Source organism: Pseudorca crassidens, chromosome 15, assembly GCF_039906515.1.
Source record: "Pseudorca crassidens isolate mPseCra1 chromosome 15, mPseCra1.hap1, whole genome shotgun sequence".
Lineage (NCBI taxonomy): Eukaryota > Metazoa > Chordata > Mammalia > Artiodactyla > Delphinidae > Pseudorca > Pseudorca crassidens.
The window spans coordinates 7,063,434-7,087,375 of record NC_090310.1 but is presented as its reverse complement, the minus strand read 5'-3'; the positions used below and the strand labels follow the sequence as shown (position 1 = coordinate 7,087,375).

At 56.2% G+C, this 23,942-nt stretch overlaps 3 protein-coding genes across 10 annotated transcripts; 2 read left to right on the top strand and 1 right to left on the bottom strand.

Annotated features, from left to right (window-relative positions):
• The first annotated feature begins 2,198 nt into the window (after positions 1-2,198).
• On the top strand, positions 2,199-8,486 carry ACHE (acetylcholinesterase (Yt blood group)). 4 transcript variants are annotated; one of them, XM_067705801.1, is made up of 5 exons: positions 2,199-2,312; positions 3,899-4,988; positions 5,349-5,833; positions 6,604-6,773; positions 7,666-8,486. In XM_067705801.1, exons 2-5 carry the CDS (start codon positions 3,924-3,926, stop codon positions 7,785-7,787), a joined length of 1,842 nt encoding a protein of 613 aa, XP_067561902.1. In that variant the 5' UTR covers positions 2,199-2,312; positions 3,899-3,923; the 3' UTR covers positions 7,788-8,486. The 4 variants fall into 4 exon arrangements, with proteins under 4 accessions (XP_067561902.1, XP_067561900.1, XP_067561898.1 ...); XM_067705799.1 differs by having other exon boundaries at positions 2,206-2,312; positions 3,902-4,988; XM_067705797.1 differs by lacking the exon at positions 7,666-8,486 and adding an exon at positions 6,886-7,187 and having other exon boundaries at positions 2,206-2,312; positions 3,902-4,988.
• Positions 8,487-8,531: 45 nt separating this feature from the next.
• Positions 8,532-9,237, top strand: UFSP1 (UFM1 specific peptidase 1). The gene has a single exon (XM_067705804.1). It carries the CDS (start codon positions 8,680-8,682, stop codon positions 9,106-9,108), a length of 429 nt encoding a protein of 142 aa, XP_067561905.1. The 5' UTR covers positions 8,532-8,679; the 3' UTR covers positions 9,109-9,237.
• Positions 9,238-9,304: 67 nt separating this feature from the next.
• Positions 9,305-23,055, bottom strand: SRRT (serrate, RNA effector molecule). 5 transcript variants are annotated; one of them, XM_067705793.1, is made up of 20 exons: positions 22,773-23,055; positions 22,361-22,500; positions 17,050-17,178; positions 16,642-16,788; positions 16,195-16,383; positions 14,180-14,349; positions 13,864-14,048; positions 13,579-13,677; positions 13,380-13,497; positions 13,026-13,183; positions 12,628-12,689; positions 12,438-12,516; positions 11,950-12,138; positions 11,429-11,602; positions 11,176-11,329; positions 10,827-11,020; positions 10,474-10,630; positions 9,840-9,941; positions 9,601-9,727; positions 9,305-9,499 (listed from the first exon to the last, which is right to left on the bottom strand). In XM_067705793.1, exons 2-20 carry the CDS (start codon positions 22,480-22,482, stop codon positions 9,424-9,426), a joined length of 2,631 nt encoding a protein of 876 aa, XP_067561894.1. In that variant the 5' UTR covers positions 22,483-22,500; positions 22,773-23,055; the 3' UTR covers positions 9,305-9,423. The 5 variants fall into 5 exon arrangements, with proteins under 5 accessions (XP_067561894.1, XP_067561893.1, XP_067561897.1 ...); XM_067705792.1 differs by having other exon boundaries at positions 22,847-23,055; XM_067705796.1 differs by having other exon boundaries at positions 9,305-9,443; positions 22,847-23,055.
• Between the last annotated feature and the right edge of the window lie 887 nt (positions 23,056-23,942).

The following is a 23,942-nucleotide window of genomic DNA, read 5'->3' as shown; positions in this document are numbered from 1 at the left end:
CCTGCCTGCCCTTCCTCCCATCTCCCTAGTGCAGCCCTGCCCCTGCCTTCCCCATGCCTGCGGAAGGCGGAGAAGGGTATTGACATAACTGGCTGCATCCCCTTTCTGCCCCAGAATCTGAAGCATCTTCATGTGCAACTTCCCCTTCCCTCTCCTACTGGCTGACCTTCCATATTCCACCCCCAGCTCCACCCCACCCCACCCCCGCCAAAATAAAGTTCTGACTGGCTTCGGAAGACTCCACAAATCTAGAAAAAAGGTACAGATGAACCAGTTTGCAAGGCACAGAGACACAGATGTAGAGAACAAAGGTACGGACACCAAGGGAGGAAAGCGGGGGTGGGGGTGGGGGGATGAATTGAGAGATTGGGATTGACATGTATACACCAACATGTATAAAACAGATAATAAGAACCTGCTGCATAAAAAACTAAATTAAATTAAATTAAAAAAAAAGAAATCTCCACAACCAGCCTTGCCCTTACCTGCCATGGATTCCCCCACAGGTACTGCCCCACTGATGCCATTTCCAAGCGCAGGAGCCAGCACTCACCTCTCCGAGGAGGTCTCTGCTGGGCCAACTCCTAGAACATGCCCTGTCTTTTCACCTTCTAAGCTATCACTAGTTCATGACAACCCCAGGCTATAAGCTGTCCCTGACCTCGCTATCTCCGTGGTCCGGGCCTAGGACTTCATGACTACAGCAGTCAGGTGAGGCGACCGCGTGGCACAGCCCGTTCAGGAGAGTGACAAGGAGGCAAGCCCCCATCACCCTCAAGACCTTTATGGGCCATCCCAGTTTCCAAGGCTGGAGCGGCTGCCTTCGGCGCCACCTGGCGGCCGCCGCCAGAAAGCGGAGAGTGGACCCAGCGCGGGCCGGTTCCCGCGGGACGGGTGGGTAGGCTGGAGGGGGGGTCGCCCACCTTATAGAGCCGAGACCAAGCGGCCCAGGGCCTGGCACGTCTCCGGATTCCCGCGGATCCCGCGGTCCTCGCGAGACCCCGAGACCCGGTGCCACCAGGCCCCTAGCGGCGGCGGACGGCCTCGTCGGACGCTGCGGGGCGCTCGGCGGCCGAGTGAGCGTGCGCGCACGCGCCCGCCCCACGCATCGCCCCGCACCGCCGCGCGCTCGCACGCACGCACACCCCGACGCTCGCCCGCGCCGGGCGGTCTCTCACGCGGTGAGCTGGTAGCGAGCTCCCGAGCCAGCTACCCCGGGAGAGGAAGGCGCTTACGCGCGGCGAGCTAGAGCGGGCACACCAAGACCCATTTTTTTCCACCTCACTTCGCGCGCGTGGGGACGCCGCCGTGGCCGCACCGTCCTCATGGGTGACCCCCTCAGGGCGGGACCTGGGGGTCCGTGCGGCCCAGGCCCTTCCGACCAGGCTGCGCGAGCCCAGACCAGGCCGCTCCCACCGGCCGGCCGCGGCGGCCAATGAGAGCCTGGCGTGGTGATGTCATGCCCCGACCGGATCCTGGTGACGAGAAGTCCGAGGTCACCCGTCAGGGAACCAGCGCACACCCACCCGCGGGGGTTCCGGAAGTTTCCACTGCGGCGGCGGCCTCACCCCGCAGCCTCGCGCGTGCCACCACGTTGGCCTTCCTTGTCTGGTGTCCCGGAGTCACCTCTCCCTCCCCCCGGGGGTCTCCTCCCTCTTCGGGGGTCCCCTTCGTGTCCCCTCGTGATCTCATGTTCACATCCTCATTCTCACAGGTGTCACCTTTTCTCCACCGGTGCCACTCGGGCCCTTGAGGGGGTCCTCAACCGCATTTTCACGTACCGGTCCTCCCATGCCACCCCTGCTCTGTCGTGGCCAGGGACGCTCATTTAGTCGGCCCCCAGCCCCGACTTGTCAATGTGTCCAAGTGTGTCCGTCCGTCTGTGAATGTCGGTCACTGCGTTTGTCTCTGGCTGTCACTGCATGAGACTGTCCGTCTGCATGTGTCTGTCTCCGCGGGCTTCTGTCCTTCTATCTGTCCCTGTGGGTGTCTGCTCCGCCGCTGAGGGTCTCTCTGTCGTGTCTGTCACTGCGTGTCTGTCCGTCTGTCGACGTCTGTCACTGGAGTGCGTCTGGGCCCCGGGGTCTCTGGGTCTGGGCTCCGAGAGAGGGAGAGGGAGAGGAGGTGGCGGCCCGGGGAGGCGGGGAGGGGCGGGGGCGGAGACAGTGGGCGGGGGCGGGCGGGGGCGCCGAGCGGCCCGGAGGGGGTGTGTGCGGGGGGCCGGAGGCGGCGGCTGTCAGAGTCGGCTCAGCCTGCGCTGGGGAACATCGGCCGCCTCCAGCTCCCGGCGCGGCCCGGCCCGGCCGCCTCAGGTGAGTCTCCCGCCCCGCCCAGGACCCTCCTCCGGCCCGCGGCCCATTCCGCATCCTGGGAACGGTGCGCGCCCCGAGGGACCCAGGCTCCCAGACAGGACGCCCACCGCGCCCCGGGGCCTGCCCAGCGACGCCCCCCGACGCCCCACACTCACCCTTAACTCTTCCCTCACCGCCGCATACTTAACGATTGCCCGCGCGGGAGACAGCATCCCGCAGGGCCAGCTGCCGCCTCTGCTCTCGAATTCCTGTGGGGACCCCCGAGCGCCGCTGCCCCTGCTCGCCCCCAAGTCTGGGGCCACTGGAAGATGCCCCCTGCTTGGGGGCGGAATCCAAGCTGCGCAGGTTCCTGGAGCCCGGCTGGGCCCTCCGGGATCCCGCGACCCCAGCGCCCCTGCGCAGCTCCCAGCCGAAGCCCCCTCCCAGGCCCAGGCGTCCCCCTCCCGCGGGGACTCCGTCTCTATTTTAGGGGAAGGGGAGGCTTAGCGGAAGCCCCGAGTTATAATTAGCCCCACTCGGGTTTCCTAGTTAATCTCCATCACCACCACCCCAGCTCAGGGCGGCGAGGGCTGGGTGAGGGGTGACCGGCGGGAGAGGGGGGAGTTCCGACCCGGGGAATTTTGATCCCTTGGCTGGAGATGCCGGAACCGCAGCAGCTGCTGCCCCAAAATAGCGCCCCTGCCCCTGCAGCCGGGGATCTCCGGAGCTCCGAGAACGCAGGCGTCCCGCCTCGCCCTTCAGACCCCTTGGCAATGCCCGCGAGCCCCCAGACCCCCGCCCCAAGTTCCCGGCTCCTGGACTCGGGGCGGGGAGCGCCGTCCTTTTCTCAGTCTTTACTGCCCCCCGCTGGCGGCAGCGTGCACCGCAGCATCGGATGGATGGGGGACTCGAGTCCTGTGGGGCCAGGGCTAGCGAGCCTGTTGGCTGAGGCTAGGCGAGGGGGGTGCGCAGTTGACGGGCATTCGCGGGTACCAACGCGCTGTGTCAGACAGTGGATGAGGCGGGGCTGGGTGGGGCAGGGTGTGGAGTAGGCAGGATTTGGGGTACCCCGGGAACTGCGACTCCCACACCCTGAATGCCCAACCCACACCCTCCCAGGGTACGGCCCTGGCCAACTGCATGAGAGGCTGAGCCTTCACGCCACCTCAAGCTCACCCGTCGGCGCCTCCCGTCAGTGAGGGCCCCGCCCCTGTCGGGTGGGCTGTGCGTGGCCTTCGGCCTCTGGTGCTGGTGCCCCGCACTGCTCGAACTGGGCCCAAGGCAGTCCACCCAGCTGGGGGAAGGAAGTGAGGGCGGTGGGTCTTCTGCGGGGCAGGGGAGGGTATTGCTTGGCAGGTCTGTCTCTGTTCCCTGCATTTGTCCGTCTGGGTGTATGTGTGTGTGCCTGATCTCTGTCCCCTCTTGCTTCTCCCTGTCTGTGTCCTTGTCTCTGCCTGTCTCCCTCCCTCCCTCCATTTCTCTCCTTTCTGCCAACCTGCCCCACCTCCTCTGCAGCTCAGTGATAACCCCTGGGCAAGAGTGTTACCTAATCATCTCCTCCCTCCTGGCAGCTTTGAGCCTTCACCCTCTGCCTTTCTTTCTCCCAGCAGACGCCTGCCTGCCCTGGCAGCCATGAGGCCCCCGTGGTGTCCCCTGCACACGCCCTCCCTGGCTTCCCCGCTCCTTCTCCTCCTCTTCCTCCTGGGAGGAGGGGCAGAGGCTGAGGGCCCAGAGGACCCAGAGCTGCTGGTGACTGTGCGTGGGGGCCGGCTACGGGGCTTCCGCCTGATGGCCCCTGGGGGCCCTGTCTCTGCTTTTCTGGGCATCCCCTTCGCAGAGCCACCTGTGGGCCCCCGTCGCTTTCTGCCGCCAGAGCCCAAGCGGCCCTGGCCAGGGGTGCTGAATGCCACAGCCTTCCAAAGAGTCTGCTACCAATATGTAGACACCTTGTACCCCGGCTTTGAGGGCACCGAGATGTGGAACCCCAACCGTGAGCTGAGCGAGGACTGCCTCTACCTCAATGTGTGGACACCGTACCCCCGGCCTGCGTCCCCCACCCCTGTCCTCGTCTGGATCTACGGGGGTGGCTTCTACAGCGGGGCCTCCTCCCTGGACGTGTATGATGGTCGCTTCCTGGCCCAGGCCGAGGGGACTGTGCTGGTGTCCATGAACTACCGGGTGGGAGCCTTTGGCTTCTTGGCCCTGCCGGGGAGCCGGGAAGCCCCAGGCAATGTGGGTCTACTGGATCAGAGGCTGGCACTGCAGTGGGTGCAGGAGAACGTAGCAGCCTTCGGGGGGGATCCAACGTCAGTGACTCTGTTTGGGGAAAGCGCAGGTGCCGCCTCCGTGGGCATGCACCTGCTGTCCCCACCCAGCCGGGGCCTGTTCCACAGGGCCGTGCTGCAGAGCGGGGCACCCAATGGGCCCTGGGCCACAGTGGGTGTGGGAGAGGCCCGCCGCAGGGCCACGCTGCTGGCCCGCCTCGTGGGCTGTCCGCCTGGTGGGGCTGGTGGCAATGACACAGACCTGGTGGCCTGCCTGCGGACACGGCCGTCTCAGGATCTGGTGGACCACGAGTGGCATGTGCTGCCTCAGGAAAGCGTCTTCCGCTTCTCCTTCGTGCCTGTGGTGGATGGAGACTTCCTCAGTGACACGCCTGAAGCCCTCATCAATGCCGGAGACTTCCATGGCCTGCAGGTGACTAGTGGCTGGAGGGGGTGGAGCTGCTTCCTCTAGGCCTGTTCTTCACCTGCCCCTCCCCGTGGGGACCCAGGCATGAGGGGTCCTCAAAACCCACTCCCAAAGGCCCAGGCTTCTGGGCCCCATGGCCCACTCCTCTCCCCTGAGGGCTCAATCCCAGGGTGGTCCGTGGGACAGAGAGGAAAGGAAATGTGGGTGTATTTTCTCTTTCTCTCTTTCCCTTCCCCCATCTCGAACTCTCTTCCTCCCTGGTCCTGGGTCTATAACTGTTCACCTCTCTGGCTCTTTGTCCATCTGTTTCTGTCTGCCTGTCTGTCTGTGCTTCCCCTCCCCCATCCCTCCGTCCTGTCCCCTCAGGTGCTGGTGGGTGTGGTGAAGGATGAGGGATCCTATTTTCTGGTTTACGGGGCCCCAGGCTTCAGCAAAGACAACGAGTCTCTCATCAGCCGGGCCCAGTTCCTGGCCGGGGTGCGGGTCGGGGTCCCCCAGGCAAGTGACCTGGCTGCCGAGGCTGTGGTCCTGCATTACACAGACTGGCTGCACCCTGAGGACCCGGCACGCCTGAGGGAGGCCATGAGTGATGTGGTGGGCGACCACAACGTCGTGTGCCCCGTAGCCCAGCTGGCTGGGCGACTGGCCGCCCAAGGCGCTCGCGTCTATGCCTACATCTTTGAACACCGTGCATCCACGCTCTCCTGGCCCCTCTGGATGGGGGTGCCCCACGGCTACGAGATCGAGTTTATCTTCGGGCTCCCCCTGGAACCCTCGCTAAACTACACTGTCGAGGAGAGAACCTTTGCCCAACGACTGATGAGATACTGGGCCAACTTCGCCCGCACAGGGTCAGCGGGGCTGAGGGGAGGAGGGCCTCCAGGAGCCAGGGAGGCAAGGGGCGGGGGGAACAGACAGAGAGGGAGGGAGACAAGCAGAAAGGGCGGGGGGGGGGGGGCCGAGTTCACAAAGGAAAGGAGACAAAGGGGGAGAGAGAGAATGACAAAGGAGACCCCAAGAGAAGGGAAGGAGGGAGGAAGGCAAGGTGGCAGATCCTGATGAGACAAGGACAGAGCTGAGGGAGGCAAAGAGAAGAGACAGACAAGGAGAGACAGACAAAGGAGTTACCAGAGCAGTTAGGAGTGTGGATTGTAGAACTGGATCAATTGGACCAGTGATGATTTTTTTAGCTGTGACACACACGAATGCACACACACGCACACAGTTTACCTGTCTGAAGAAGGGGACCATAAATATCCCATCATATGGGTGTCCGCAGAAGTAAACATGATGTTTGTAGAGATAGGACTGGGCCTGAGTATATAGTAAGGGCTCAGTAAGTCATAGCAATTTTTTAAATGGGAGAAACAAAGATGGAGCAGAAGAATTGAGGGAAAAAAAGGAACAACAGAAAGAGGGAGGGCAGGAGGAAGGGGAAGACTCCGGAGGACGGAGCATATTGGAAAAGAGAAAGGATGAAGGAGAATGTGGGAGGGAGGAGACGGGGCTCTCCCTGGAGCCTAAGAGGGAACGGCATGGGTCAGGAAGCAGCCTGCCTCCTCCTACTCTCCATCTCCATTCCCCAGCCCCCAGGGGCTGAGCTTTCCCTTTCCTTCCGCAGAGACCCCAATGACCCCCGAGACCCCAAAGCCCCGCAGTGGCCACCATACACGGCGGGAGCGCAGCAGTACGTGAGCCTGAACCTGCGGCCACTAGAGGTGCGGCGGGGGCTGCGCGCCCAGGCCTGCGCCTTCTGGAACCGCTTCCTACCCAAATTGCTCAGCGCCACCGGTACGCAGGGGCCAGCGGGCAGGGACTGGGAGGAGGCGGGGGAGAAAAGGGGCGCGGAGAGAGAGAGGGAACTGGGAGCCGGCCGGGTGTAACCCCTCTCTTCTCCCCCCAGCCTCGGAGGCCCCCTGCACCTGCTCAGGCCCCGCCCACGGGGAGGCTGCCCCGAGGCCCAGGCCCGGCCTCCCCCTGTCCCTCCTCCTCCTCCTCTTCCTCCTCCTCTCCCGGCTCCTGCGGCTGTGACCACGGCCTCTTCCCCCTCCGGCCTCAGGGGGCCCCTCCTCTAATGAGTGGTCTGACTGTGGGGAAGGGCTCCACTCAGGGATCTCCGACCCAGCGCTCCCTGCCTCCTCAAACCGAGAAACTCAAACTGGACAGGGCTGGGGGCAGGGGGGGTGGGGGGGTGGGGGGAGGACACCTACGACCCATCTCAGGGATCCACACGCCTTTATTGTTTAAATGGAAATGAAAAAGCCAATTTTCTTTTTTTATAAAATTATTATTTGGAGCCTGAGCTTGGTGTTGGGGTGGGAGGGAGGCCCTAGGGCTAGATAGCACCCCCCAGTGGGGCTATAACCGCCAACCATTTCTGTCTCTTCTCTTTTCCCCACCAACCCACGGATCCTCCTCCTCTGATCCCTTCTGTCCCCCTGTCTTCCGGTCATTTTCTCCCCCTCCGTCCTCCTTCCCGCCATCCTTCTCTGGCCCCGCCTCTACCCTCGTCCTTCCCCTGGTCTTCCGTCTGTTGCATGTTCTCCTGATCCTCTTTCCACCACCCAACGTGGTCTCCTACATTCTCCGTGTGCCCTCCCTGAACTCACGTACCCCTCCATGTCCGTTCCCGTCCTTCCCCATGTCCTCCCCCCCACCCACTTGCCGGGCACCCTGGCCGCAGACACGCTGGACGAGGCTGAGCGCCAGTGGAAGGCTGAGTTCCACCGCTGGAGCTCCTACATGGTGCACTGGAAGAACCAGTTTGACCATTACAGCAAGCAGGATCGCTGCTCAGATCTGTGACCCAGGAGGGACCCCCTCGTCCCGCTGCCCTGCCCGCTCCGCCCGGCCCCTCAGCTGTATATACTATTTATTTAAGGGTTGGGATATAACACAGAGGATCCCTAGACCCTGCCCACCCACCCCCGACTTTCCCCTGGGGCTCCCCGCCCTCTGCATGCCTCGGGCCGAGCCCCCTCCCCCGCGGTGCCTTCGCCCCTCTGGGCTGCCAATAAACTGTTACAGCCACAGGAGTGTGCGCGCCTGGGGAGCCCGGGTCCGGGCAGAATGCCTCAACCACTGGGATTGAATGAATGGAGGGATGGGTGCTAAATCTGAGGGGTGGGGTGATGGGCGCCCGCGCCACGCCCCCGCCGGTGCGGCGAGTACCTTCCGCCCGGCGAGGTGGAGCTCACGCCTGCGCAGTGAGGACGGCGGCGCGGACGCGGCGGTGCATTGTGGGAGCCCCGCGCGGCAGCTTGGTGGTGGTTGCCGCGGGCCGCGCCACGCGCTTAAACCTGGGGCCAGGCGAGAGCGACCGCAGGGACTGTACGCCCGCAGTTAGCCCAAGACTCGGGGCTGAGAGGAAGCGCTAGAGCCCAGAGTTCTCCCTGGAGTTCGCTCCGCGCCGCCTGGAGAACGGATCTGCCCGGCCCGGCGACCGCCGCTCCCGCCCACCGCCCTGGAGCCGCTGAAGGACGTCCACCTGGGCCTGGCCCCGCCCGGCCGCGGTGGCGGCCGCGCTCGCCTGGCCCTCCTCTCGGGCCATTACATTTACTATCATTACGGCTGCGACGGCGTGGACGACCGGGGCTGGGGCTGCGGCTACCGCACTCTGCAAACGCTGTGCTCGTGGCCAGAGGGCCGGCCGGCGGGCGTACCCGAACTGGCTGCAGTGCAGGCGGCCCTGGAGGACATGGGCGACAAGCCCCCCGGGTTCCGGGGCTCTCGGAGCTGGATCGGCTGTGTAGAGGCCAGCCTCTGCCTTGACCACTTCGGGGGTCCCCAAGGGCGCCTATGTCACGTGCCCCGTGGAGCAGGGCTTCAGGGGGAACTGGAGAGGCTCTATTCCCACTTCGCAGGGGGCGGGGGACCTGTAATGGTTGGAGGGGATGCGGATGCCCGGTCAAAGGCCTTGCTGGGAGTGTGCCTGGGGCCAGGCACGGAAGCCTACGTCCTGGTATTGGACCCTCACTGCTGGGGTGCCCCGAAAAACCCCAGTGAACTACAGGCTGCTGGCTGGGTGGGCTGGCGAGAGGTGAGCACAGCCTTTGACCCCAACTCCTTCTACAACCTGTGCTTGACCAGCTGTAACTCAAAAAAGCAGCTGCCCACCCTGGACTGAGGCTTCTCTAGCGCCATACCCGTTGATCTAACCCATCTCAAAGGCAGAGGCTGCCTGATGTCAGACCCTCAGGAAGCCCCAGCAGAGCCTGGGATCTTTGGTGTCAATAAAGTGGCAAGGCCCAGCCAACCATGGCCCCAGCTAATTTTTGGGAGCATCTGGGGAAGTATATTACATATATACATTAAGCCAGGAGTCACCACGCAAGTGTTTTTATTGGCAGTAGGGCTGAACGTACAAAAACTTCTCAGAGCTGGATGGGACGAGGCAGTCACAAGTATAGATGATGACCAGGAGTGAGGAAACGTGTATGACTCAAAAGAAATCCACATCATCTGGAGCATCCAGGTCACGGTATTCCACAATGGCCCGTGGGTCTCCACGGACCATCCTGTGAGATTAGAAAGAGGTAAGAGGGGGTGAGATTTGAGGGTCCCTGAAAGGGAGTTTGAAGAGGGCCAAGAAAACTTAGACATCTTAGCCCAGTCTCACCTGTTCCGGGGTTTCCCAGGATAACCTCCCTGGCCTCGGAAGGCATCATAGTTCCCTCGGCCAGCACCATAGGGAGCATGGGGATATGGAGGCCCTCCTGTGGGCACTGCAGGGCGAACAGCACCAGCTATGAAAAAGATCAGTGTTGAGTTGAAAAACTGTGACCTCAACTACATCCTAGCTAAGTTTTCTTTCTCCCAGCCCCAGTCCAGGTCCTTTCAACTCCCTCTTACACTTACCTCCATAGCCCAAGATGGGGGGCCGGGGCTGACCATAGGGCATCAGGCCCTGGGGAGTCTGGTGTGGGTAGGGGAGTCCCGGGGTCAGACCTGGGGGGAGTACAATACAGACAGGGACATGAATTACTGCGGGGGGGGGGGGGGCGGGGCAGTGGCGGGAGATGGACAGCTGGCTTTTTAGTAATATGGCCTGAGAGTGAGGTAGAAACTTCACAGGATACAACAAGTTAAAGAGAACCAGGAGGGGCTTCCGTGGTGGTGCAGCGGTTAAGAATCCGCCTGCCAATGCAGGGGACACGGGTTTGAGCCCTGGTCCTGGAAGATCCCACATGCCTCGGAGCAACTAAGCCCGTGCGCCACAACTACTGAGTCTGCGCTCTACAGAGCTCGCAAGCCACAACTACTGAAGCCCGCGTGCCTAGAGCCCATGCTCCACAACAAGAGAAGCCACTGCAATGAATGAGAAGCCCACGCACCGCAACAAAGAGTAGTCCCCGCTCGCCGCAACTAGAGAAAGCCCGCGTGCAGCGACGAAGACCCAACGCAGCCAAAAATAAATAAATAAATAAAACCAGGAGTCTTTGAACAGTCAAGGGAGAGGGAATGGGGCAGACCCTCATGGATCGTATCTTACTCTGGGCAGGGCCAGGTGGCTGAGCTGGCTTTATCTCAGGCAGAGCTGGTCGCTTGGCATCAGTGAGAAAGTTGTTAAAAAATGCAACCTCCTTCTTCACTTCCTCAATTTTCTCTGCATGCTTGTTGAAGATATGTTTGCGTACAAACTCAGGGCCCTGGGTGAACAGAGGAGGGGGTGAGAACCGAGTCAGCAATGAGGGTTCCCTAGCTCCCCAGACCCAACCTGCAAGGACACTCCGCCTCCCCTCTGTCTCATCCCAATGAGCAGTTCCTCCCCAGGCTCTGAGGAGGCTTCCCGGCTGAACCCTCTCCTCCCACAGTCCTAACACACAAATGTCTAACATCCCAGACCTTGAATTTCTTGCCACTGAGAGGGCACAGCCACTTATCCTTGCCCAGTTCCTGGGTGTTGGAGGTCACAAACTTTTCCACTTCCTGCTCAGGGTCTTTGCGACCCATCTTCTGGGCCTCTTCCTCTGAAAGAGATTCCCGCACACTCAGCAGCGGAGTCAGCTTCTCCTCAAATGTCTTCTGCCATTCTAGCACTGTGGTTTTGGAACAGACGGAGAGCAGGTTGGAGAAGGGGGCCCGGAGGCGGGGATCAGAGGAGAGGGTGGCAGAGCATTGCTACCAGAGCAGAACTAAGGCCAGAGGCAGCTGGGAGAGAGGGAAACCAGGAGTGGGAAAGCTGGGAGGTCACCTTCTCCGTGACTGATGCGGTTGGGCGGCATGGGCCCCCGAACATGGATGATGCCACAGCGGTTGGGCATCTCATCCTCATTGGGGTACTCGCACGTGTTATAATAATCCAGGGAATGCACGATGCGCAAATAAAGGAGGAGTTTGTCCAAAACCTAAGAGAAATGAGAAGCTGAGAGTTCCCCATACACTTGCCCCTTTACCGCCCCGAGCCAGGCTCTCCCACGCCCCACACACCCTGCACCCACTGGCACCTTGATCAGCTTCTCATCCCGCTCCACGTTGATCTCTGCAGGGTTCCCTTCCTTAGGAGGCTCCTCAGGAGGGGCCCCCCCACTGCTCCCCAGCAGCTCCTCCTCCTCAGCGCTCACTTCCTCAATCAGGTAGTCAGTGATATTCTTCAAGATGGGGTTCTGCGAGGGCAGACTCTGGTAGGGTGAGAGAGGTAGAGCAGACAAAACTCCTCAGGGTAGCCTAGGAACCTTCTCATTTGAAAAGGCAATGTGGGGCAGAAAGGAGTTCAGGGCTCGGCTGGGCTGTTACATTTGCCTCATTATTTGTCTTAATTTGTGTACGTGTTCTGCCCTAGCCGATAAGTAATCACTAATACCAATCTGTTTTGATGGAAGCTGGAGATGCTGCTCAGGAGGAGAGGGGCAAATACGGGGGTGGGTACAAGGGGGTCAGTGCTACAGACCAGGTAAGGCCAGAGGTGCCCACAGCACATGAGGGGGAACCAGCGGCTTTTTAACAAGTTCCACGAGGAGTCACTAACCGCTGGCAGAGGCGGCGTCCCAGGCTCAGAGGCCCAGAGCTGGGTCCTGTCATCCAGCGTGTGGATCAGCTTGGCCGCCAGCTTGATGTCGTTGCGCACTATCTGCTTGTGCTGGGTGATGCCGTTGATGTTGCGGACACGACGGGTCAGGTCTCTGTTCACACCAGGGCTCAGCTCACACTCCCGGAGCTGGAGGGAACAGAAGGCTCACCAACACTTGCCAAAGAAGAGCCACTCAAAGACTGGCCCGACCGAGCACGCTAGCGATCAGACTGAGCTCCCTAAGGACAGGGACTGGGGTATCTTGTTCACAGGAACAGTCTCAGAGCCAAACCGAGAGACAACTGCATACAATTCACGTGAGCAGACTAAATGGATGAAATAAGGAGCAGATGGATGAAGCCATCAATGAACGAAGGGATCAGAGACTGTGTGGAGCAGGGGGAGCCCCGCCTTCCCTCCCTCAACAGCCCCACTCCCAGACTCACTCGGATATTCTGCAGGTTCCAACAGATCTCTTTAATGTTAACGCTGCGGTCAAAGGTCACCCAGCCACGACGGAAAAACCTAAACAAGAAAATGTCAGCATAATCCTGGGATGGACGTGATGTTGGCCACCAATCTTCCCCTGCACCTTTTCCCCAGGTATCCAGGGTCACACCTCCCTCCATTCCTTACCTCCTCTCAGGCTGGGGCTCCGATAATGCCACGCGCATAAAGCCGGGGTATCTTTTACAAAGCTGGAAAAGCAGAAACAGAAGCCCCACTTGTGATTCAAGGATTCACTTCTTCCTCCAATCCCCATGTCCTCAGAACCCTGGGGAACTGCCTTTTCATCCTTCCTTGGACTAGGAAGAAACAATTAAGGGCTTAAGAATAACAGCACTTGAAAGCAAACCATGCAACCAGGGCCAGCCTCTCTGAAGGGCGTGGGCCCATGGGAAGGGGGCCTCCCCATCAGAGAAACAGAGATGGAGGTCAGAAGCAGTGCCAGGTTATCTTCTCGCTGTCGCCCCCACCCGAAGGAATGGAGCCTGGGTGTCACCCCTGCCCCCAGTACCATTCTTCCCACTCACAGAAATGATCTCAGCCCGGGAGATGTTGGGCGCGATGTTGCGCATGAAGAGAGAACAAGTCTTATGCAGCGGTCGGGGTTTACATTCCAGCCCAGGAGCGTCCTTAGGCTTCTCCCTCTCTTCTTCCTTGGGCTTCTCCTTTTCCTTGAGTGCTTCCTCTATGCAGGAAGTGGTGGGAGTTGGTGAAAATTTATTGTCAATTGAGGAGGGAAGGATAGAGAAGCTGTCAAACCTCCCCGCATCAGTCCCTCCCAAAAGGCCACCCTCCCATCAATTTCACAAACCTCTCACCTCCCCCCGCCACACCGGTCAGTATGAAGAGACTGGACTAGAAACAAAGAGAATAAAACCTACCAGCCTCCTCCTTCTCCTCCTCGGCCTGGCCACTCTCCGACTCCGACTCCGACTCGGACACACTGCCTTCGTCAAAGCTGTCATCACCACTATGCTTCCTATTCCGCTTCTTGCTGCTCTGTAAGAGCCACAGCAAGGGGAGATGAGTCAGGTACCAGGACCCAGCCCCGACACCGACCCTGCGCAAAGGAGAGCCCACCTTTTTGGCTTCTTTCTCAGAGTCTTCTTTCTTCTCTTCCTTGTCCCCATCACCCTCGGATTTCTTGGTTTTGTCATCACTAGAACTGTCGTTTTCGGCCTACAGGTAGAGACAAATCACCAGGGATGCTGGTCTCCCCTTCAGCCTTTGTCAGAGGGCCCCGCCCACCCTCCACAGCTGAGCCCACAAGTTCGCCTCTCCCCCACCGGAGACACGACCCCTGAGGCAGCCGCATTCTCCTGCCCAGGCGGCACAGGCAGCACCCAGAAGCCCCGGCACTCAGACCTGTTTGCCATCCTCTTTCTTGTCATCCTTCTCATTGGTCTTGCGTTCTCCATCGCCCGGGCCTGGTCCAACCCGGCCTTCCTCTTTCTTGCTGGGCTCCCCAGGCTTCCCTGCCTGTTCCTCCTCCTCCTCCTGCTCCAGGATGCGTAGGTCATTCTCTGTACCTCCTTCCATCTTAATCACAGCTACCAACAAAGGGAGCAGAGGTCACCATCCAAGGGCCCTGGCCTTCAGCCTCTGGCTCTCTGTCCATCTATTTCCATTTTCAACCAAGACCTTGGTGACCAGACAATCCCACCCCTCCCAATCCACCCACCTGCATCCAGCATCTTGACAATGGCATCAGCTTTGTCTATGTCCAGCAGAAGATTATCAAACCAGCCGCTCTCCATGAGGGACAGGAATACCCTCAGTCGGTTTTGCAGGGCCCCCCGGGCCTCCTGCCGACGCTTCCCCACCTCATCTGGGTGGTACTTAGACCGAAACCTGGGAAGGAAGTGGGGAGGGAAGAGGCCAAACAGTCACTGGAGGCCAGAGCCAGGACATGGGGAGGGGCCCAGGAAAATCAGGGGAAAGCCCCCATCCTCTCAAACCCACAAAAGATCATAAAAGCAGAGATGAGGGGAGAGGGGTGCACTAGAACCACCCAATCCCCCCAAAAGGAACCAGAGGTTATGCTCTGAGAAGATCTAGGGAAGAGCCAGGAACTAAGAGCTCTGGATCTGGAAAGAGCATGACTACAGGGGGAGCCAGGGCTGGAGGCAGACTGACTGCCCTGAGTATCTGGGAAACACGAATTTTAAAAAGTGTAGTTTCCCAAAGCTTCCCAGAGGAACTCTAAGGAAATAGTAGGCCCCAAAGAACCTCCCTCTCCTTGCCAACCCCAAACTAGAGTCATTAAAAGGATTGCTCCCACCAGCTCCCTCCATCCCTTGGTGGAAGACAGGGAAACCTGAAATCACCAGAAAGGAAAAGCCAAAAAAGGCAGGATACCTTTCTCCCCCCTTGGGAAGATAAGCAGATGGTGAAGGGACAGGGAAAGAGCAAAGGGAGAAACTGAAGTGCCCTTATAACCTCAGGTACTGCCCACAGGGATCGAGAGAGGACAGGGTGGGGCGTTAGGATAGATCATGAAAAAGGAAACACTTAAATTAGGACCCTGGGCAGGGGGGCAGGAGTGGGGGGGAGGGACAGAAGAAATCAGGCTATGCAAAAAAGAAAGGAGAAAGTGAGAGAAAGTCCCAGAAGTCAAAAACAAAAAGGAAAACTAAAGACCAAACAGACTAGGGGGAGAAAAAAAAAACAGGAGAAAGAAGCGTTAGGCAGGAGCAAGAACAAGGACGGAGAAAGAAGGAAAGGTTCACGAGAGAGTGAGACAAAGACACAGATTAGGAAGAAAGAGGAGACGGTGACAGAACAGAACCACGAGTTGAGCGTAAGAGGAAAGGAAAGCCGCAGGCGTCACCTCCAGGATCTTTACCTTGGCCGCTTGGTCAAACAGAGCTCAAGATTTAACTAGCCGCGCCCAGGGCCCATGCTGGCTGGTGGGCCACCGGCTGGCTCCTGGCTGGGGCGCCCGGCCCGGATGCCCCACCCCCGCGGGACTCCGCGGAGGCGGCCCTGACTGACTAGCTGCCTGAGCAATCACATTCAGCTAAACCGCTGCATTGTGCACAGCAGTGCCCTGCCTGTCTGCCTGGCCGGGGCAGCGCCGTCAGCCCAGGGGCTCATGTATGGGCTGGGTATGGTGGGGGTGGAGGTGGGTTTGCTCCGAGCTCCGTCGATGAGCGGGTGTAGTTCCCAGTTCTGGCTCTTTTCAAGGAGGAGGAGCAGAAAGAGGATGAGGAGGAGGAGGAGCAGGAAGGGGGGAAAAGATGGTTGATTAAAATTAAAACATCCACAAAAGGAAAAAAATTAAAATTCTTTTTCTGTCAAACGACACTGAGATCTTTGCTTTTCTTGTCTGGATTCACTCGTTGCTTTTGGGAGGATGCCATGGCCAAACAGGGTCCCGGCGATCAGGGATGACAGTGACCCAGTATCAGCGAGTGGGAAGCAGTCTGCTGCCCCAAGGGAACAGGTGGCTCTGGCCAGCTGCCTGGAGGCGTCTCACTCACTGAGGACAGTGGGGAAGGGAGATGGCGTGGGGGCCGTGGTGGACGTGGAAGTGAGGAGGAGAACCCATCAGCCAGTGCTGTGACGCTTCCCATCCCCCACCCCCAGGAAGTTCTGGATTGGGGAAAATGGGAAGAGGACAGGGCTGCAGGCTCCGCTGGCGGGGCCAGGGGAAACATGCCAGGGAAAAGACAGCAGGAGAGGAGGGGCACTCACCACTCCTCATCTTTATGAGCCAGGAAGAAATCCTGCATCTGCTGCCTCCGGAAATCCAGCTTGTAGTCGTTATAGCGCTTAACTGCCTCTGTCTCATCCACAGAGTCATCCAAAGACAGGAGAAACTCCTTGAAGGTCTTCATCACAGGTGGCGGCACACCCAAGTCGATCTCTGCTATGCTGCCCAGCCTGAGGGGGGGGCCCGGTCAGGAAGTCTTGGTTGTGGGGGAAGAGGGTGGGGGGATGGCGGGCCGAGGTAGCCAGCTGCCCCCTTCCTTCGCCCACCAGGAACATGACCCCAGGCGCCAGCTGCGGCCACCCCCACGGGCACGCCAGTGTGCCTGACCCACTTCTCCTGGCTCCAGCCGTGGTCTTCAGCAGCCCCAATCCATCCCCCAGGCCTACCGACTCCCTTCTCCCAAGAACCCCAGAACCGCAGGTCTTTACCTGGCCTGGATAGGCAGAACATGGTGCTGCATGATGTGGACGTCTGGATGAACCCAGGGCTGAGGGGGGCCATAAGCTGGGCCCCCACCCCCCCCAGCATAGGGCATCTCATAGCCACTGTGGTATGGGTCAGAGCTGTGCTCATCCCTGAGGGTGGGGGACACAAAAGTCAGACAGAGAAGGCCATCATGTCTCCTGAGCGCAAAGGCAGATGGGACAGAGGGAGGGGCACACCTGCCATGTGGTCTCTCACCCAAGGGTTTAGAGGAACCAAAAAAGATGGGTTTATGGGAACTTTGAGAAAAGGAAATGACCAAGAAAGTTCTCAGCAGAAGTGAGGGAAGACAGCTGAGGCCCAGGTAGAACCGAGGCTGAGAAGAGAAGACAGAGAAACCGTGGCCATCTCACCAGTCTCGCCTCATGCGCTTCTGCGGGGGGCTGAGCTCGTGTCGGGGAGGAGAGAAGCGCTCTCGCCGATTCCTGTCATAGTCGCGATATTCACCCCGACTGCGGCGCTCCCGGCCACGGTCCCACTCTCTGGAGACAAGAACAAGTAGCAGTAAGTAAGACACAGTTGGATATCCCAAGATCACACTCTTGGACAGGCCCTTCCCATCATATTTGAGACACGAGGCTAAAAGCCTGAAATTATAAAACTTCCCTCTAAGAGGAAAAAACTCTTGTCTACTTCCATCACTTCAGCCATTTCCCACAAACTGATGGCCTGCCAACTCCTCCAGCCTGGCCTTTTTCCTGAGCTTCAGACCAACATCAACAACCCCTCCTAGACGGCCACTATCACCTCAAAATCAACATGTCAGAATCGAGCCTATTATTTCTATCACTATGGGCCCAAACTTGCTTCCCCTCTCCTGTTTCCCACTCTCAGTTGCACCAACAGTATCGCCAGGTATCCAGTTATCAAGTGTCACCCTCACCACTAATTTGTTGCTGGCTTGTTAATCCTCTGCCTCAAATGAAAGCTGCCCCACAAACTCTGCCCTAGTCCACGTGCCCCGGTCCTGGCCATTTCTCCTTTAAGTGCAGCCTTGGTTTGTCTTCCCTACCTCTGGTCTCTCCCTTTCCTCCACTCCAAGGTCAAAGTGATCTTTCTCAAACACAAATCCAATCATGCCATGCCCTTGCTTAAATGCCAGTACAAAATACTATTCAAAACCTTCCCTGGCTTCCCTGGTGGCACAGTGGTTAAGAATATGCCTGCCAATGCAGGGGACAGGGGTTTGAGCCCTGGTCCAGGAAGATCCCACATGCCATGGAGCAACTAAGGCCATGTCTCACAACTACTGAGCCTGTGTTCTAGAGCCCACGAGCCACAACTACTGAAGCCCGTGTGCCTAGAGACCGTGCTCCGCAACAAGAGAAGCCACCGCAATGAGAAGCCTGCGCAACGCAATGAAGAGTAGCCCCCGCTCGCCACAACTAGAGAAGCCCACATGTAGCAACAAAGACCCAACGCAGCCAAAAATAAATAAATAAATAAATAAAATTTATTAAAAAAAAAAAAAAACCTTGGTTCCTGGCTGTCATTCCAGGTTCTCTACCCGTTACCAGCCAACCCCATCTCCATCGAACAGAATAAAAAAGAAAATCCTCTGCTATAACCCAGTGGTTTTCAAACTGTTCAGTCTTGGGACCCCCTTTACACTCTTAAAAATTACTGAAGATTGAAGAGCTTTTGCTTATGTGCATGAGAGCTCTCAATACTTAACTGTATTCATAATTAGAACAGAAAAAAAACCTAATAATTTTGAAGTTATATAATAACATAAACTACCCATTTATACATTTTTATAAAAAATGGCTATTTTACAAAAAAATTTAGTGAGAAAAGTTGCATCGTTATTTCATTTACAAATCTGTTCAAGGTCTGGCTTAATAGAGGCAGCTGCATTCTCATGGTATATCCTTCCCCATTCAACCTATCATGATACGCTGTTTGGTTGAAAAATAAGAAGCTCTGGCCTCACAGTGATATGTAGTTGGAAGAGGGAACACTTTAATAACCTTTTCAGATAGCTGGGGCTATTCTTTGCTTTTGATACTACCCAAAACTTGGCAAGAGATAGCTGCTTAAAGGCTAGCTGCAATGTTGAATCTGAAACTAAATCAATGAACATTTTGTACTCTATATTAAAATTCATTATTCTACCTTGCTCTTTGAAAAGATCTTCACACATCTCATTACACGGTATCAAAATATCATAATCTTTAGTATCACTCCCTATCTCACCAGAAAAGTCTTTAAAGTAATAGGAAGCTGTCAAGCTGACACTGGTAGATACAAGTTTTCCAAAATTTTAGTTTACACTGGGAAGTTCCACTTCCTCACTGGCAACAAAACTGACAATTTTCCTTAAAGTAACAAGTTCTCTTAACTTTTTTCAAAATGTCTACCAAATACCCAGATATGAATAAGCACTGTTTGATAGCCTTTCATTCAGGTAACAAACCTGAAGCGGGGCGGGGGAGGGGATGAGGACTGTTAGTTCAGCTCACAACTCAATCCCACAAATGCTCCTCCTCAAGGTAACCACCACACTATATGCAGAAGTGCTTTATGCATCCTTCCTATCATCACATGTATTGAAAACCATAGTCAGCCTTCCCTGGTGGCGCAGTGGTTAAGAACCCGCCTGCCAATGCAGGGGACACGGGTTCAAGCCCTGGTCCAGGAAGATCCCACATGTCGCGGAGCAGCTAAGCCCGTGCGCCACAACTACTGAGCCTGCGCTCTACGGCCCTCGTGTCACAACTACTGAGCCCACACACCACAACTACTGAAGCCTGCGTGCCTTGAGCCCGTGCTCCGCAACGAGAAGCCACCACAATTAGAAGCACGCACACCGCAACGAAGAGTAGCCCTCGCTCTCCGCAACCTGAGAAAGCCCACATGCAGCAGCGAAGACCCAATGCAGCCAAAACTAAATTAATTAACTTAAAAAAAAAAACAACATGTAGTCAAGAATCCAATTTAATAAAGTTTAAAATTCTTATTGCTTCATTAATGACATGAAGTGAAACTTTTTTTTAACTGTCTGGTGCCACTGCCTTGATTTGTGCTAAGGCACCAGCAGTTTTACCCACCACTGCTATAGTACCAGATGCCAGTACAGTGAAACAACAATACTGTCTATCTTAATATTACTATGAAAATAGTTGTAAGCTAACAACAAATGCTGGAGAGGGTGTGGAGAAAAGGGGACCCTCCTACACTGTTGGTGGGAAGGTAAGTTGGCGCAGCCACTATGGAAACAGTATGGAGAGTCCTCAAAAAACTAAAAATAGTTGCCATGTGATGCAGCAATCCCACTCCTGGGCATGTATCTGGACAAAACTATAATTCAAAAAGATACACGCACTCCTATGTTCACAGCAGCACTATTCACAATAGCCAAGACGTGGAAACCACTTAAATGTCCCCCAACAAATGAATGAATAAACAAGATGTGGTAAATATATGCAATGGAATACTACTTAGCCATAAAAAAGAATGAGATAATGCCATTTGTAACAACATGGATGAACCTAGAGATTATCATACTAAGTCAAGTAAGTCAGAAAGAGAAAGATAAATACCATATGATATCACATACGTGGAATCTAAACTATGACACAAATGAACTGTTATAAAACAGAAACAGACTCATAGAGAAGAGACTTGTGGTTGCCGGGGGGCGGGGGAGGAATGCGGTGGGAGTTTGGCTTAGCAGATGCAAACTATTTTCTATAGAATGGATAAACAACAAGGTCCTACTGTATAGCACAGGGAACTATATTCACCATTCTGCAATACACCATAATGAAAAAGAATTTTTAAAAAATAATAAAAATTAAAAAGAAAATAAAAAATAGTTGTAAGCTCAGGGGCTTCCCTGGTGGCGCAGTGGTTAAGAATCCGCCTGCCAATGCAGGGGACACGGGTTCGAGCCCTGGTCCGGGAAGATCCCACATGCTGCAGAGCAACTAAGTCCGTGCTCCACAACTACTGAGCCTGCGCTCTAGAGCCCGCAAGCCATAACTACTGAGCCCGTGAGCCACAACTACTGAAGCCCGCACGCCTAGAGCCCGTGCTCCGCAACAAGAGAAGCCACCACAATGAGAAGCCTGCGCACCGCAACCAAGAATAGCCCCCGCTCGCCGCAACTAGAGAAAGCCTGTGTGCAGCAACAAAGACCCAATGCAGCCAAAAATAAATAAAATAAATTTAAAAAAAAATAGTTGTAAGCTCAAAGACCTCTTAGGGATTTTGAGAACCACTACTCTAAAAAAACTAGAACATGTGCTTTTTTCTGTGCACAACATTATGCCCCCAACTCCAAGGTGCACACTCCACCTGTGTCTGAGGAATCCCCACTCATCTTTCCAAGCCTTGCTAGGTGTCCCTTTCGTGTCGCTCTCCCCTACAACACCTCCACCACTTGTCCCCTCCCTCAGATCTGTTCCCTCAACATTTCACATCTTCATCATGACCTCTCATATATACTCATTTGCAAAATACACCCAAGGCCATTTTGCCCCACACTCCAAGCCCCAGACTGTAAACTCCTTAAGGGCAATAACTATACCTTAGCCAGCTTCAGAATTAAGAACACCTTTTGTTGTCGTCTGACATTCTTAGAAGATACTAAACAAAACAAAGTGCCACATAAAGTCTCCACAGTGAAGAGATATACTGACTGAAGGATTTACTGAACTCACTTTTCAAAACAACACTGAATGAATAAATGCTATTGCAATAAGCCACCTCAAACTTTTTCCCTGATAACCTGTTTCCAAATCAAGCCTGCGCCATCAGCTCACCGATTAGATATTTATGATGTCCCTTAGATAAAAGTCTTCCACAGTTCCTTTAAATATCAGCTGTTTCTCTTTTTTTTAATAAATTTATTTATTTAATTTTTGGGTCTTTGTGGCTACGCGTAGGCTTTCTTTAGTTGCACTGCGCAGGCTTCTCATTACGGTGGCTTCTCTTGTTGCGTAGCACGGGCTCTAGGTGCTCGGGCTTCAGTAGTTGCGGCACGCGGGCTCAGTAGTTGTGGCTCGCGGCCTCCAGAGCGCAGGCTCAGTAGTTGTGGTGCATGGGCTTAGTTGCTCTTCGGCATGTGGGATCTTCCCGGACCAGGGCTCGAACCTGTGTACCTTACACTGGCAGGCGGATTCCCAACCACTGTGCCACCAGGGAAGCCCCTATCAGCTGTTTCTTAACAGAAACACCTCAACTATAATTAACTCAAGAACATCCCAAAAAGCTAATCACTAGCTGAGTCAAACCTAATCAATTAACCCAACCATCACTATTCAAAGAACTCTTTCAGTTTTTAGGTTAGACTATTACAAGAAATTTACATATCCTGCTAGGGTACTTGTCTGACAACCTCTCCAGTCAAGTCAATTCTGTAATACTACTTTTTTTGAATCAACATTTTTGGGGTATAATTTACAAACAATAAAACACACACACAAACACTGGTTTTTCATACTTAAACTCTTACCTCTATTGCTTTGATCTGCTGGACATTTCAAAAATCAAGCCACAGCTAGCTCCTTGGCCAAGAGCAAATAGGCTGAACCACATGAAACGGTCAAGTATGAGCGATTTCATATGGTTCGCTCTAATAAAACCTTAAGGGAAATGCAACGAGACTTGAATGCAAGAGAATAAGACGGGGGACAAAATTAAGAAAAAGCAGTGTCTTACCGATCATTCCAATCATCCCCTCGACGTCTTTCATCTCTTTCCCGGGAACGGTCATAGTCGCTGCGCTCTCTTCTAAACTTGTCCCTGCGCCTTCGATCATACTCGTCATCACTGTCACCCATGGCGCGGAAAGAAGGGGCCTGGAGCCCGGACAGGAATAATCGGGGTGTTGAACAATGACGACAGGAGCAAAGGATTCCCCCCCACCCCTTGAGGCAGCACGCCCGCCTCCCTCCGCAAAGGCCAACCTTCCGCTGTCCCCGCCAGCCTAAGCCCTCGGCCCCGGGAGCTGTAGGGATCCGACTCTCCACTCTCCCCCAGGGGCCTCCACGCCCACCTCCCCGCCCACCCGCAGGCCCCTGTCCCAGCTGCCGGCCACAGCCCGGCTCTCCAGGCCCCTCCCCTCCCCCACCAGGGAGCGGTGGTGGCCGTTCGTCTCGCGCTCAGGCCAGCAGATTCTCCCGGTGACCTGGGCCCGCCCCTTGCCTCGGGCGCGCGACGGGGATTGCAAGTGTGAGAGGGAGACACGGGGCTCTCAGCGACGGGGCCGAGCAGACGCGAACAAAGTGGGACAGCAGAAGATGGGCGGTCGGCTCGCGCCGCCCGAGCTGCGCCTGCGTCACCCGCAGAACAGCGCCTCGGCTTACAAACTACAACCCGCCGTGCCTGATCTGGAACCAACTCAAAGAAGCAAAGGCGGGGAGCACCGGGGACTGATGGGAAGGGGCGGGGAGCCGGAAGTCTCGCGCTCTTTCCAGGACGAGAACTGCGGGCGAGAGGAACTACGGGAGCGGAGCGGGACCAAGCGTAGCTTCGGGAGGGAGATAGAACCCTCAGGGCGTGAGGGGAAGTTTCCTCCCGCCGAGGTCGAAGGTCGCGCTTTCCCGGATGTGCCCGGCGTCTGAAACAGTTCGCGTCCAGCCGCTTTCTCCCCAGCTTTGATCACGGTGCCTCCGGACCTCATCGGGGGTGGTTCCCCTTTCTTCTTGCGCAGGGCACGGGTTTGGGGAGTGAGGGCGTTTAGCCGATACGGCAACCATTTTAAAGCATTTTCTACCATTTTGTCGTCCCATCAGAGAACCAGCCTTTGTTGGTGCCTCAGCACGTGCTACCTGCAAAATCCATTGTTCCTGCTCTTCTTCCAGAAAGGCACCCCATCTTTAAGCAAAAGTGGCAAACCCCAACCAGTACTTTGATGAGATCGGTTATAGGTTTAGGGCCTGACCACCAAGCAGGATCTGGGTTGCCCCAGATTAAATGCACCGCCCCCCCCGCCTTGTTCAGTGAGTTGAGTGTGAAGACTTGTTTAGAATAGGAAATGCTGCCTCCCTTGCACATGCTGCAGCCCTGCTCCCAGCGCTGAGAGGAGGGGTGTCTTTACAGAAACTACATTAAAAAGAGTGTACAGTGGAGTTGCAAAAAAAACTGGCCCAGGACTAAGAAGACCCTTCTGAACTTGCTTCTGCCATTTGGGAGCGATCGATGTAAGCTGAAGAAGTCACTTTTTGTTTTGGGGGGGTTTTTTTTGGCCGTGTTGCTCAGCATGAGGGAATCTTAGTTCCCAGACCAGGGATCAAAACTG